Raw genomic sequence first — 14,133 nt, forward strand, 5'->3', positions numbered from 1 at the left:
GCGTCTTGCTCAATGGCGGGCGAGATGCCGAAAAGAAATTTGAAGACGACTTTCTTTGTTTTTTCCTCGATCTCGTGAGGCACCCAGGCTCCCAATTTTTTAGTAAATCGATTGAATGAAGGTGATTGAGCAATGTTTTATGATCGCAGCTCATTTTTTCCGCCAATTCACGATTGGTTTGGCCACCGTTCTCCATTAAAAGGGATTTGAGACGTTCTTCATCGAATTCAGAAGACCTTCCGCTTCGGGACGCGCCATCGACGACAAGTCGCCATTTTTTGTACTTTGTAAACCATTTCCGTGCTGTAGACTCGTCTAATACACCTTCTCCATACACGTCGCAAATGTCCCGGGCTGCTTCGACAGTTTTTTGAGTTCGTTGAAAAGCAAAAAAAAAGCAGGTGTCGAATTGTTATTTTTCCTCCTGGGTATTCCATTTCTAAGCGTCAAAATTCATAAAAAATTAATTAACTCAATAATTCAATTAACATAGTTTCGTACAGCAGAAATATCACTGTAAAATAAAAAAAAGATATATTAACGCTATGAACTTATTACCCAACCAAATATTTACATTAATAAATGTGACCACATAAAATTTCACAAACCGCTCAAATCTAGAAACTAAATACGAGAGCCGAGTCAAAGAGACGACGCTACTGGCGCATATTGAAGTTATGATTAGTTAGTAGTATCTTTTGGAAGAATACACGCCAAGTTACCGCCAACTCGATCTATTTCTTTGAGTTTGGCATTCGTTTGAATCGAGGAAGTCGAGTTTTCCTTTTCTATAAATTATTGGCAATAGGGCTCCAACTTGTTTCACATCCCCCTAATTCTCTAGAATTGGCATCTTCGGACTAATATTTCTTCCCTAATTTGTAGAAATTTCTGGCGGGAAAAGCCTTTATTGAGACGATGATTTGGACAAATTCTGTTATTCGGAAGGGAAAAACAAAACAGGTTTACGCCAAATAATCAAAAAGTATTTATATTTGCATGGGCTTTTCAAAATTTGGCCCACTAACTTTTGCATGTTAGGCAATAGCTGACATCAAGAAATTTTACTGCCTATTTTGTATTTGCCGTAAACAACAGATTTTTGATTTACACTTTGCTAATGAGTTAATTTTTTCCATCATCAATAAAGAAATAAGAATTAAAAAATAAAAATAAAAAGAATAATAAAAATTCGGAAAAATGCACCAAACTGTTTATTTATGCTTTTTTAATGACTTAATCATTAGCCAATGTCGTATGCCACTTGTGCTATTTTTATCATCAATTCCCATTTCTACTTTGGCGATGCCACAAAGTGCCAAACTCATTAGCCAAGTGGCGCGTGACACAAACACACGTACACATGCGCCTCTCTGTGACGTTGCCACCTTTTGCAATATGACAAATGGTGCATAGCAAGTCAATAACGGTCAACCGGTCGCAATTGACGACAGTCGAGCAAATGGTCGACTGCCCAAATGACTTTAACCTACTTTTGGTCTAGCAGCCAGAGTGGATTTCAGCACTTACTACGAATTGAATGACTAAGTGTCTGAAACAGAAGTTTGCAGCTAAGCGTACATTCATACCTACTTGTGTGTATCAAGCTTTACGTAACTATCATCTATTTATCTATGTATGTACGTATATATTCATATGTATGGTACATTAAAGTAAAAGGCAGCTAGTTACGCTGTGGTCCACTTGTGCTCATCGTTAGCCTTCCAAGTTATTGGTTGTGTTTGTTTGTGAATTTCTTATGAGCGCATAAAAAAACTGAGTAGATGTTGTTCACCTTCTTTTTGCACATCTTGTAAATGCGGTAATTTGTTGCAACATTTTTACTGATTCTACCATTTTTAGGAAGTTCATGATTGCGCAAGGTGGCAGATCAGAAAACAGAGTTGTAGTGGAAATATTTTATATGAGGAGTAGATGAAAATTTGTTGCTCTTATGCTTATAGATGTCCAGGGTTATTATTTTTTTAATTTTTACAAATGCAGGTAAACTGAAACATAGGCACTTGCCCTAATCACTGATTGCTTCACATACATACGAAGTTGCAAAATTAGAAACAGACCACCATTTTTTTATAAAAATATAATTCAAACTACAACATAAACCATATTACGGTTAGTTTCGAAGTTTTTACAATATTTTTCAAAACTTTTCAAAATTGAAAAAGAAAAAAATCCAAAACCGTTTCAAACTTTCAACTTTTTTATCAGAATTTTTAAAATGTTTTTAGAAGCAGTTTTACAGCTCATTGGATTTGTTTTGTTACAGTAATTAAAAAAAAAATATCAAAACCGTATGAAGCGTTTCAGTTTTCAATCAGAATTTTTTTAGAAGCAGATTTACACATAATTAAAAAAATCGTATCAAAACTTTTAACTTTTTGATCAGAACTTTCAGAATTTTTCCAAGTATGCAGTTTTACTGCTCATAGGATTTTTTTTTTTAATTTTTTAAAAGTATTTTCAAACTCGTATCAAACTTTCAACTTTTTAATCAAAATTTTCCGAAGCAGATTTACAGTTCATTGAATTTCTTTTTTTTTTAATTTTCAAAAAGCTTTTCAAAATCGTATCACACTTTCAACATTGTAACCAAAATTTCTAGAATTTTTCTAGGTATACAGTTCAATAGCCCATTCAATTTTAGTCTACCAAAGTGCAAATTTCAAGTGACTATAAAATTGTTGACAACTTTTCTTCCGTGCGAATTACATGCTCGATTTGTTTGCATGGAAGAAAAAGCTTAGTATCGACAAAGAAAAAAAAAATTTTTTAATCTACTGTATCTTGCAGTCAGTTAAAGCTTTGTGTTTATTATGCTAAAATTCAAAGGCCTATAAAACTGCGAAGGAAGCTTTAGAATACAGGCTGTTGTTGGAACATTGGTAAGGCAGCACTTGGCTCAGTAGTGAGTTTTCCAAGAAACTTAACTGCTTTCTTATTAAGTTTTTAAAGCACATTATAACCTGTATAACCGTTGCAATAATGGTCTCGACACTTCTGAATCATCTCCTTTCAAATTCACCTTTTATCAGAACCACTTTTCAAATTTTTTTTGGTGGTAAAATAGAGCTCTGCCTGGCTCATTTACATATTAGAATCATATCTGGCAGTCTTTTTTATCCGTTGTTTCATGACTTTCCAATTGTTTTGGGCGGAAACTTAGCAAAGAGTGGCGCAGCATTACAAGACATATCTTTACAATTATTGATTTATTTACTTCACTTTGAATGTCATAAGCTTTCAGTGCAGCTTAACTATGAATGGCAATACGGACTTTTAAAACTTGAACAGTGCTATTTTCTAGAAGGATAGCTCCTTTTCTGAATTCTCTGAAGTAAGACTCTGCATGTGAAATTCGTTCCGATCTAGCAAAAGCTTTGGGGGTATCCCCTGTATACAAACCGGACCCGATTTCGCCATCCATTTTAGAGTCATCGCTATAGAGAGCAATACCAACTAATCCTGCGACCTCACCGTTAATGTAAAGTTTCAGTCTTTCATAAGCGTTCGTAAAATACGTTTTTCTAAAACTTCTGCTTTGCGCATTTCTTATCCTTACTTGAGCGAATTAGTTGCTTATACAAATTTTTAATTTTTTTATTCCATATTCCATAAGAAAATCCCCTCTTCTTGGTTACTTTCCCTACGCCACTCGCCGCAAACAAACTCACTATATTCAGAGTTCTAGGATTTTATATTTTATATATTTTATATTTTATATATTTTATATTTTACATTTTATATTTCGTATTTTATATTTTATAATTCATATTTTATATTACAACGTGCAGGAAACATTTCCCTTATCTGGGTTCCTGTGCACAAGAATATAGAGGGAAATGAAATTGCCGATGAGCTCGCCAGGAAGGTGGTCCACATTGATGGTATCAAAATGGCACGAAAGTGCTACATGTAGTGCACCTGGGGTACTCTTGCCATCTAACCTACCTACCTACCTACCTACCTATTTATATTTTATAATATATTTTATTTTATTTTATATTATTTTATGTCTACATATATTTTATTTTCTTTATCAGTTATTTCTTCAATTTTATTATAGCCAATTTAATTTCAAAAGTCATAAAGCAATTCACATAAGGAAAAAACTTTTATAAAGTCTTGCTTGCGCAACACTAATCTTCCTATGTATGTATGTGTATTTGCCCTTCAGTGTGAAAGCTAAACATGTCCATATAAAAAGTAAATTTCTAATGCACTAAAATTTGTTGCCGAATAGTTTTTGGTGCGTGAATGATAACGCTGTTTTTATTTACTTAAATATATTGGACACGAATAAATGAATAAAGTTTTAATTTATAGCAGGAGCGCTTGCGGAATTTCGTTGTTGTCAGCTTGACACGTGAAGACAGAAAGGGCAGAATATGTGGCCGACTCACACGACCGGAAGTAAAAACGAACAGCTGACGTTCACAGTGAGAAAGAGAAAATAGCAATTATTGGGAGTTGCCACAAGACTCCCCCGCTAATTACACAATCGAGCAGGAAGTTTGATTCGACGACCCGATCTTGTAGTTTTGATTGGCTGTGTTTCGATTACAATCGGTTTAGAATTTGCTGATCGATTGTCTGAGTCGTCGACTAAGTTCTCAACAAACGCTGGTTTAAGACGATCAATTGATACAATTTTATGTTCGCCGTTGATGTCTAATTTAAAGTGTTTAGCTCCGTGTTCTAAAACTTTAAATGGGCCGTTGTAGGGTGCTTGTAATGGTGTTTTGTGACCGCCAATTCGAACGAAAACAAACCTTGCTTCCGGCAGCTCTGGGTGTATGAAAACTGACGGCGAATCATGAAAAGATGTCTCATGAGGCTTTACTTTTTTTAACGATTGTTTGAATGAAGTGATGAAGTCATTGTCGCTCGTTCTTATGATAGGATCGTTGAAAAATTGCCCTGGCAATGTGAGTGTTTTCCCTAAAACAAGTTCGGCTGGAGATGCATTGAGATCGTCCTTGACAACTGAGCGTAACCCTAGTAAAATAAGAGGTAATTCAGTGACCCAATCGCAGTCTGTTAACTTTGCTTTTAACGCAGCTTTCAGCGAACGGTGCCATCGTTATATTATTCCATTAGCTTTTGGATTGTAAGGTGTCGTTCTGAGATGCTTCACTCCGAGCGTCGAATTTAATTCCTTGAATAGAACGGATTCGAATTGACGACCTTGGTCCGTTGTAATGCGCTTAGGTACGCCAAAGCGAGAGATGCACCCTGATAACAAAGCGTTCGCAACCGTTTCGGCAGAAATGTTCGCGATGGGAAACGCCTCAGGCCAGCGGGCTGCTCTATCGATGCAAGTCAGTAAGTATGTAAAGCTTTTAGATTCGGGTAGTGGCCCCACAAGATCGATGTTGATGTGCTCAAAGCGATCACATCTGGTGTCGTAATGTTCGATAGGTGATCGTGTGTGGCGATGAACTTTGGCTTTCTGGCATGCAAGGCAATGACGCACAAACTGTTTGCAATCTCGTCGCATGTTGTCCAACACAAATCGTTGTTGAACTAGCTTCGTTGTAGCTCGCGCCCCTGGGTGACTTAAGCTGTGGAGTTTGCCTATAATGAAATTTCGAAATTTGTTAGGAACAAAAGGGCGGATACGGTTACCAGAAATATCGCATGTTAGTTCGGTATTGGTGCCAGGAACTTGGATTCGACTAAGTTGAATACTCGTATTGTTGTCGTTGTTGCGCAGTGAGTTGAGATATTTGTCGTTTTGTTGTTCGACAGCCATTTCTTCAAAATTTATGTCTTTCAGTTCAATAGAGTCGATACTTGACAGCATATCCGGAACTATGTTGTTCTTTCCTGGAACGTAGCGAATGGTAGTTGTGAATTCGCTGATGTAACTTAATTGCGCTGCACGACGTGGAATAATTTTTTCGCTGAATTTAGTGAATGCGAATGACAGTGGCTTGTGATCGCAGTAAACTTCAAAGTCGCGCCCGTCCAGTAAGTGCTCGAAATATTTTATTGAACGATAAATCGCCAGTAATTCCCTGTCGTACGTTGGATAGCGGGATTCGGTGTCACTGAGCCGTTTTGAAAAAAATCCAAGCGGTTTGCAAATATTATTTTCGACTTGATGGACAACCCCTCCAATAGCCGTTGAACTCGCGTCCGTTGCCAGAATTAGCTTAGCGTTTGGAGCTGGGTGAACCAATAATGAAGCATTTGCTAACTGCTTTTTGTATTGTTGGAATGCCTGTCTTGCATCGTCAGTCCACAATAATGGTGTTTTATCGTTTGTTTTATTATTCTTAATTAAAACTTGTAACCGTTGTTGCGTTTCAGCGGCATTTCTAATAAAACGACGGTAGAAATTAATCGTTAACATGAAACGCTTTAACTCCTTCGCGACAGTCGGTTCGTTAAAAGACAATATTCGTTCCACCTTTTCAGGTAGCGGTTTAACACCTTCAGCTGTGACTTCATGACCCAAAAATGTTATTTTGCTAGCAGCAAATATGCATTTTTCAGCGTTAATCCTTAGTCCAAAATCACACAAGCGCTTGAACACGTTTCGAATATGTTCGACGTGCTGTTCATAAGATTCGGATGCGATAAAAATGTCGTCTATGTACGCGAAAGCAAAGTCAACTCCCCGTAACACTTCGTCAATTAATCGTTGAAACGTTTGTGACGCATTTCGCAGTCCGAATGACATAAAAACATACTCAAATAATCCGAATGGGGTGATGATGGCCGTTTTTGGAATGTGAGACTCTTCGATTGGGACTTGGTGATAAGCTTTTCGTAAGTCGATGCGGCTAAAGATACGCTTTCCGTGCAGGATATTTTCAAAATCTTGGAGGTGAGGGATCGGATATTTATCCGGCTTTGTACGTGAATTCAGCTGCCGATAGTCACCGCATGGACGCCAGTCTCCATTAGTTTTTGGTGCCATATGCAGCGGCGAAGCGTAGTTGGACTTTGAGGGTCTGCAGATACCAAGTCGGAGCAGTTCGTTGAACTCTTGTTTGGCAATCTTTAGTTTTTCTATTGATAATCGTCTTGCTTTTGCTGTGACCGGTGGTCCCGTGGTTTCAATGAAGTGCGTTACATTCGCCCGTTCTTTAACTCGCAACGAGGGTTTATCGTCAAGTAATTCTTTAAACTCGGATAAAAGAAACGAAAATTTGTTAGTCACATCGATGGTAGTTACCTGTGGTGAGATCGAAGTAACTACTTCACCTTTGGACGACACTGCAGTCAATGGATCGATTACCCGTTTACGTTTGATGTCTACAAGCAAACCATATTCGTTTAAAAAATCTGCACCGATTATTGATGTTGAGCAATCTGCTATGGTGAAATTCCATGGAAATTCGCGCCTCAACCCCAGGCTTACGCTCAGCAAACGTTTACCGTATGTTTGTATGGGCGACCCGTTAGCGGCGTAGTATAGTGCATACTCTTCTGTGTTGTTTTTGTTGTAGCTGCTGCGTATGAGTTCCTTCATACGGTGGGTTGGTTTCAGTATTGAGTGATCAGCACCTGAGTCGATTAGGAAGTTATGCTCCGATAGTATATCGTGTATAAACAGGCGCTTGGAAGACGTGCATGGTGTCGGCGCCTGAGTTGACACCGCACGAATTAGTTTTTTAACTGTAAGTTGAATGAGCACGGTGAACGACACTTTTTGGCGCGATCTCCTAATTTTTGGTGGTACCAACACAAATCATTGTCGTCGTTTCTTCCTTTTCCATTTCGATTGTTACTGGAAGAACGGCCACGCTGTCGACGTGCTGTTGTTTCTCGACGTGTCGGACGGTTCTGAGTTTCTATTGCATTGAGTCGTGAGCATAATTTCTCCAATTCAATTTGTATTGCTTCCAGCGTCCTTTCCAACGGAGGAGCTTTTTCCGCGCTGGATATATACACTCTGTCGGAAACTTCCCACATTCGGTCGGCGATTTGGGCTAAATCGTCTAATCTGTCTTTTGATGCGGCCAGGACTGATCTCGTGGTTTGCGGCAATTTTTTTAACCACAAGTTCTTGATGAAGTCGTCTCCAACATCTTTGGAAGCGAGTGACTTTATTTTATGTAGTGCCTGAGAAGGCTTCATATCACCTAGCGGCTCATTTGAAATTAACTTTTCAAATTTAATAGTCGCAGACTCGGAGAAAGTTGAAATAAGTTGCTGCTTCAATTTTTCATACTTTTCATCGCAGAATGGCTCCAGAAGCAATCCCCTTACCTGTAATGCGACCTTGCTGGATAAATTTGCAACGGTATGTAAGTATTTTGACTTATTTGAGGCTATTTTCCGTGCCTCAAAATAAGATTCTACTATAACAAACCACAGTTCCGGATCGTTTTCGTAGAACTGATTGAATTTGATTTCCGCGATCGATGTAATTTGGCTTGCAGTGGATGGGTTGATCTGCTCTGCTGATTGTTGCGCGCTGGTAGCCAATGCCTCGCTTAGTTGAACTTTAAGCGCTTCAATCTCTTTTGAAAGCTCCTCATTGTTAGGTATCTTTTTTTGTCATTCACGACCAACTAACTTATTTTTGATTAAATGTTCTGATGCGGGGTCACCAATTTTGGTGCGTGAATGATAACGCTGTTTTTATTTACTTAAATATATTGTACACGAATAAATGAATAAAGTTTTAATTTATATTTCGGTACAAAAGAGGGAGAGTAAGAAAGTTTGAACTGCACAGGAAATGAAAAAGTAGATAAGTGGTTAAGCTTTACAGGCGCCAAGAAGCAAAGGACAATACCAAAACACCAAACCTGGACTTTCCTCACGCTTGTTAAGTTTGTCAACATGGAAATGGACTCTAATTGTATCTAATTAATTTCTACGCTACAGAGAAACAGGTTGGGCAACAAATTGAATTTCACCTACATACTTTGCCATGGAAAAGAACAGCACAGGATGAGGAGAGTTGGAAAAGTAAAGAAAGTAAAAAAAAAAAAAATAATAGGGAGCATAAAAGGGTCAAAAAGTAGCAAAGAAATGCTTACTAAAACAACAAATTTAATTGTCACGCAGTAAAGCAGCATTTTAGGCGTTTAAGTGCTGTAGAAGGGGTAGCAAGTAGATAATACATTTTAAGTGCTATGGCATATTTAAGCATATTAAGCTAATTATCTATTATTAGCAAAGTAGAAGGGTGACTTTTGACTTTTGTAAATAGGCCAGGTGAAGAATGACGCAATGTGATGGAACTATTTGTAGGTTATGGAGTAATTAATTTAAGTGAACTCAAAGGACACTGCGCTCGGATTTTGAACTTTATTTTTTGGGCAAAGGTATTTGATAATCGAACTTACTTAACTGGGACTTGATAAATTCAATGGCACCTCCTGTTTGTGACAGTTTGGTTTCAGTTTTAGAGATAACGGCATTCAATAAGTTCTTTGGAGGATATATGTTAGAGTCATCCGATCTTAATGTTTTTCAGTAATAACTGAGATTACATTAAACAAAATTTCTGCACAGAATTTTACCAGAATAGCTTTGAAATTGAAAATCCATTGACCAGGTATTCGCTATACGCCAAGTCTTGAAAAATACGCATGAAAGACGAATCGACACACATCATATTTTCGTTGATTTTAAAACCGCATTCAACACCAGGAAAAAGGAGTGTTTATATGCCGCGAAATATAAATTTGGTTTTCTCGCAAAGGCAAGGATACCTATATTAGCATTTTATAATTTTTAAAGTAAGCCCTATATATAATATATATAAATGTAGAGGAGGACTAAAGGAGCCGGACTAAAACGATTTGGTATATAGAGTCCCTCAGCAGCATTCACTGGCCCGTTATCCGATAGAATAAGCATGGAAATATAAAATATAAGCATTTTTTTTTTCATATTAGCTGCTATAATTGAAGAAATGAAAAAACTCATAATATGCATGCATATACAAATCTTTCCCGATGTATATTCAATTATTTGGTTGGGGGAAAAATTTTATATTGGAGATTCAACAACTAAACGCTTTTAAATATATCAAATACCGCCAAACTACGTAAAAAGCAATAAATATTGTCAGTCACTGTGCATTCTCTCATCTTGCCCTACCTTGAACGTAATTTCACAATGGCGCCCACTGCAGTGGCAATGCTGAGCAGCACAGAGAGGCATACACACACATACATACATACACAAAAATTTTTGAATAAGCCATTCTAAGAAAATTCAAACATAAATTTCACATTTTTAAGCGCGGAAATGAAAATGTGTAAATCAATGCATTTTCAGCAATAAATTAGGAGGAAATCGGCTGAGGCTGAGGAACAACAATAACGGCAACAACAAACGACTATGTGCGCGCACTCCGCAACACTGCGGGTGGCTGGACCGGCTTTGTTGTGAGTAGGTTCCACAATACACAGCCAACTAACTGTACTTGAATATACTTGTATTCATTTGTATGTATGTATGCATGCATGTATGTGTGCGGATAGAAACGACGCTGTGCTTTCCGCAGTTTTATCTCCACCAAATATCACAAATCCGTAAATCTATGTTACGGAAATGATTTCTTGTCGTTTGTTAATGACAAGTTTGTAGAAAATGAAGGTTTTTTGTGACACTTGGATTTTACTAATTAAATGATAAATGTTTGTATACGAAAAACGTTTCTTCTGTTGGTCGGGCGCTTATAACAGAAATTCACAAAATAATAAATTACTACTTCGTATTTTAAAGTTAAGTAAATATGCCAGAGTGCTTTGGTATGAAATAAAATATTTTTATTTTTTGCATATTACACAAGGTGGCGCAAAATTAATCCCCCAATTTTGTTTTTCAATAACTTTTATTAAATACAAAACAAAAATGATTTTGAGTGATGGAAGTTTTTTTTTACCGTTTAGTGCGCAAAAAATGTATTATAATCAATAATTACGCAGTGCAACAAAATGGGGAAAAAATGTTTTTCTGGGGTCTCATTGAGTATTTCTGATGGTTTATATATATACATATAATTGGCGGGTACACCCTTTTTGGGTGTTTGGCCGAGCTCCTCCTCCTATTTGTGGTATACGTCTTGATGTTGTTCCACAAGGTTTCAAGCTGACTCCGAACGGCAGATATTTTTATGAGGAGCTTTTTCATGGCAGAAATACACTCGGAGGTTTGCCATTGCCTGCCAAGGGGCGACCGCTATTAGAAACACGTTTTTCTTAATTTTGGTGTTGCACTGAAATTCGAACCTACGTTCTCTCTGTGAATTCCGAATGGTAGTCACGCACCAACCCATTCGGCTATGGCGGCCGCTGATAGTTTATGGAAAATAAAAAGGCCCCTATTTTACAAAATATATGTGTCAGTATTTTTTTGTTAATTTCATGCCACCTGAAAGTTTACAGTTCTTAGTTTATATGAAATTTTACCTATAATATAGAAAACACGTTTGATAGTTTTCGATTTGTAAGCAACACTCTCAAAATCTTACTACTTATATGGATAATACAGAAGTGCAACATTCATAGTTGTGCACAGTTTTTTCCATCTCAATTTGAGGCGGACTACGACTTTCGCTTGCCCACCACTTTGCTTCCACTCTCATTTTGTTGCATTGCGTTGTTTGGTGAAATATGTGGCATTGGCCTTAATCTTTTCTGATTTAAAGCGCATTAAAATTCATAACAAAAGCTGAGGCTACAAGTTGGCGCAAAATTAATCACCCTATCAGAAAATGTATAGTTTGAGCAAATCTCGTCGTAGTTAAATAAAGACAGCTGCAGTATACAAATAGACAAGCAATGGAGCACGTAAAGGTCACAATAAAAGGTTCCAATACTCAAAATCATTTTTTTTATTTATTAAAAAAGTTGTTCAAAAACAAAGTAGGATGATTAATTTTGCGCCAAAAAGGGCGAACAATATCAACTCTCTAAACCCACACCAAACTGTCATGCGCTGTTTAAGTATTGTCTCTTAAGTGATTTAATCTCCTACTGCACCAATTTAGCTTGCCAACGAATTTTCAATTATTTCCAATAAACGTACATTGTTTGTATGGCACTCACTTTGAAAATAAAGCGAATCATTTCGTTCCGCAAAGGTTTGATTGACTACCTGACAGCGAAAAGAAAAAGTTGACAGTGACAAAATAATAAATGATTAATAGAATAAACCTGCGTTGGGACCACCGTGAAGTAGTTCTATAGAACGGTAATAAAATTGAAAAACGCCTACTGCCCTTTTTAAGTACCTTTTATTTCCAATTTCATTTGTTTCATTTTCGAATACCTCCATGAGATTATCTTCGAATTCATAGAATGTTCCGCGCAACTTAAGGTCACTTAAATCTAACAACATAAAAACTATTAACCGAAGCGAATACCTCGAACGCGCTTATCTCATTACCTTAATACCGAATAGGATTTATAGACATGCAATAATGCAATTAATAGTAGTTAACTAACTTTGCTTGTCAATATGTATTTTAATCGAGTTCGTTAATCAATCTGGCAAGTGACTGAGACTGGTCAAGCAGGGCTGTTGCTATTTTTATAAAATTCCTGGAACTGTAGGGGTTTTCAAGTGATTTAGGGCGCTTTCCTGTTGTATAAATGTTTACTATAAAATTTAATTTATTTTATTACCATAATAAAGTAATAAAAGTATTTAACATGGATTTATAAAACGAATTTAATGAGAAATTTATATTTTGTTTTGATTCTTCTTGCAGGTTACCACAGCTTACGGTCTATGCCAAGATTATTTACCTCCTGATGGTAAGTGAATTTTTTCATAAGAAATAATAAACGAGCGTTGCCTTTTATTTATATTTTGGGACCAATAATGAAAACACAGTAAAAAATTTATTAAAATAGCTTTGCTGTTTTTTTTTAATATTCTGCCTGAAAGTCAATACACCTCTGCTTTTATTTGACCTAATTTTCAAAGCATTTTTGCCACTCAGAAAAGGATCCCTTCAAACCGAGCTGTTTAAAGGTTTTTAGGAATTTCTTCAGGTGTAGAAATAAATTACCTCGCATTTTATTTTTGATGTTTGGGAACGAAAATAAATCATTAGATGCCAAATAAGGGCTGCAAGGCTATGACTCATTAATTCTCTTTGAGTGCTCAAAAACTCTCCGTAAGAGTTCGCATTGTTCTGGTGAAGGATGATTGGGCGTCGGCGGTTGACTTTCCTTAATTCTCCGAAACCTTCTGGGAGTAAATAGTTTTGTACCTCGCAGAATTGATTGATTTAAGTTTCTCTTCTGGTACAGTTGCGACATGACCAGATTTTCCATAAAAGCAAGCGAGGTACAAGCCCTTTTGGAACACCCAAACCACCGATTGCTGTTTTGGTTCCGCCTCATGTGCAAAGTTCCAAGATTCGTCATCTGTTACAGTGCCATAGACGTCCTTTGAACCAACAAATTAAGCCATTCTTCAATATTTCTTTACATCAATCGAAACGAGCTCTTTTTGATCAAATCTTCTTGACAACCAAATTTTCATGCAACGTTTAATGTATGCTGGTTCCACTAATGTCAGTGGAATTGGGGCAATTGATAACGCACAACATCGGTTATTTCTGGCACAACAACCGTTTTTGGTTGGCCTTTACGAAATTCAGCCTACAAAAAATATGTCTATAGACCATAGAACCGCTGCCATACATAAATACATACGTGCAAGAGAATTCAAATTTAGAATATTTGAATTTTTTTTGTTATGCTAGGATACTTAACTCCAAGATACGCTGACCTTATCATCCATCTAGCTTTTGATGGATCTTAAGATGCTTTGGTGTGCTTCGTAAATTTTTCGCTATAGAAAAATTAGTTTCTGTTGGCCGTACACCAGACTTGCACCCTCTGCGACTATTACTGTTCGAAAAATTAATAAAAAACCTTAAATGGATTGAAATTTTCTGATTTTTAGGAAGACATAAATCGCATCGCTGGAGGCAAATTAAGAATCGCATTGAGGATTGTCAAGCGCTGGCAAAAGTGTGTAGTTCTTTCTTTCTTATGAATAAACATGTATTTTTCCAATGGAAAGTGAGGCAAGCAACAGCCATCCTTTGCTGTTGCAACTGAAGCCTTCTTCTCTTCTAAGAGTTAACTAAAATATGGGCCAAAGTTGAAAAAAAATCAA

At 36.9% G+C, this 14,133-nt stretch overlaps 1 protein-coding gene across 8 annotated transcripts in view; it reads left to right on the top strand.

Moving 5' to 3' along the window:
* Positions 1 to 14,133, top strand: part of LOC128868305 (probable serine/threonine-protein kinase nek3) — a 339,477-nt gene that overhangs the window by 155,183 nt on the left and 170,161 nt on the right. For all 8 annotated transcript variants that reach the window (XM_054110227.1, XM_054110228.1, XM_054110230.1 and 5 more), the window contains one exon: positions 12,710 to 12,755. In XM_054110227.1, coding sequence (XP_053966202.1) covers positions 12,710 to 12,755 — 46 coding nt within the window. The remainder of the gene's footprint in view (positions 1 to 12,709; positions 12,756 to 14,133) is intronic.

Source organism: Anastrepha ludens, chromosome 6, assembly GCF_028408465.1.
Source record: "Anastrepha ludens isolate Willacy chromosome 6, idAnaLude1.1, whole genome shotgun sequence".
NCBI lineage: Eukaryota > Metazoa > Arthropoda > Insecta > Diptera > Tephritidae > Anastrepha > Anastrepha ludens.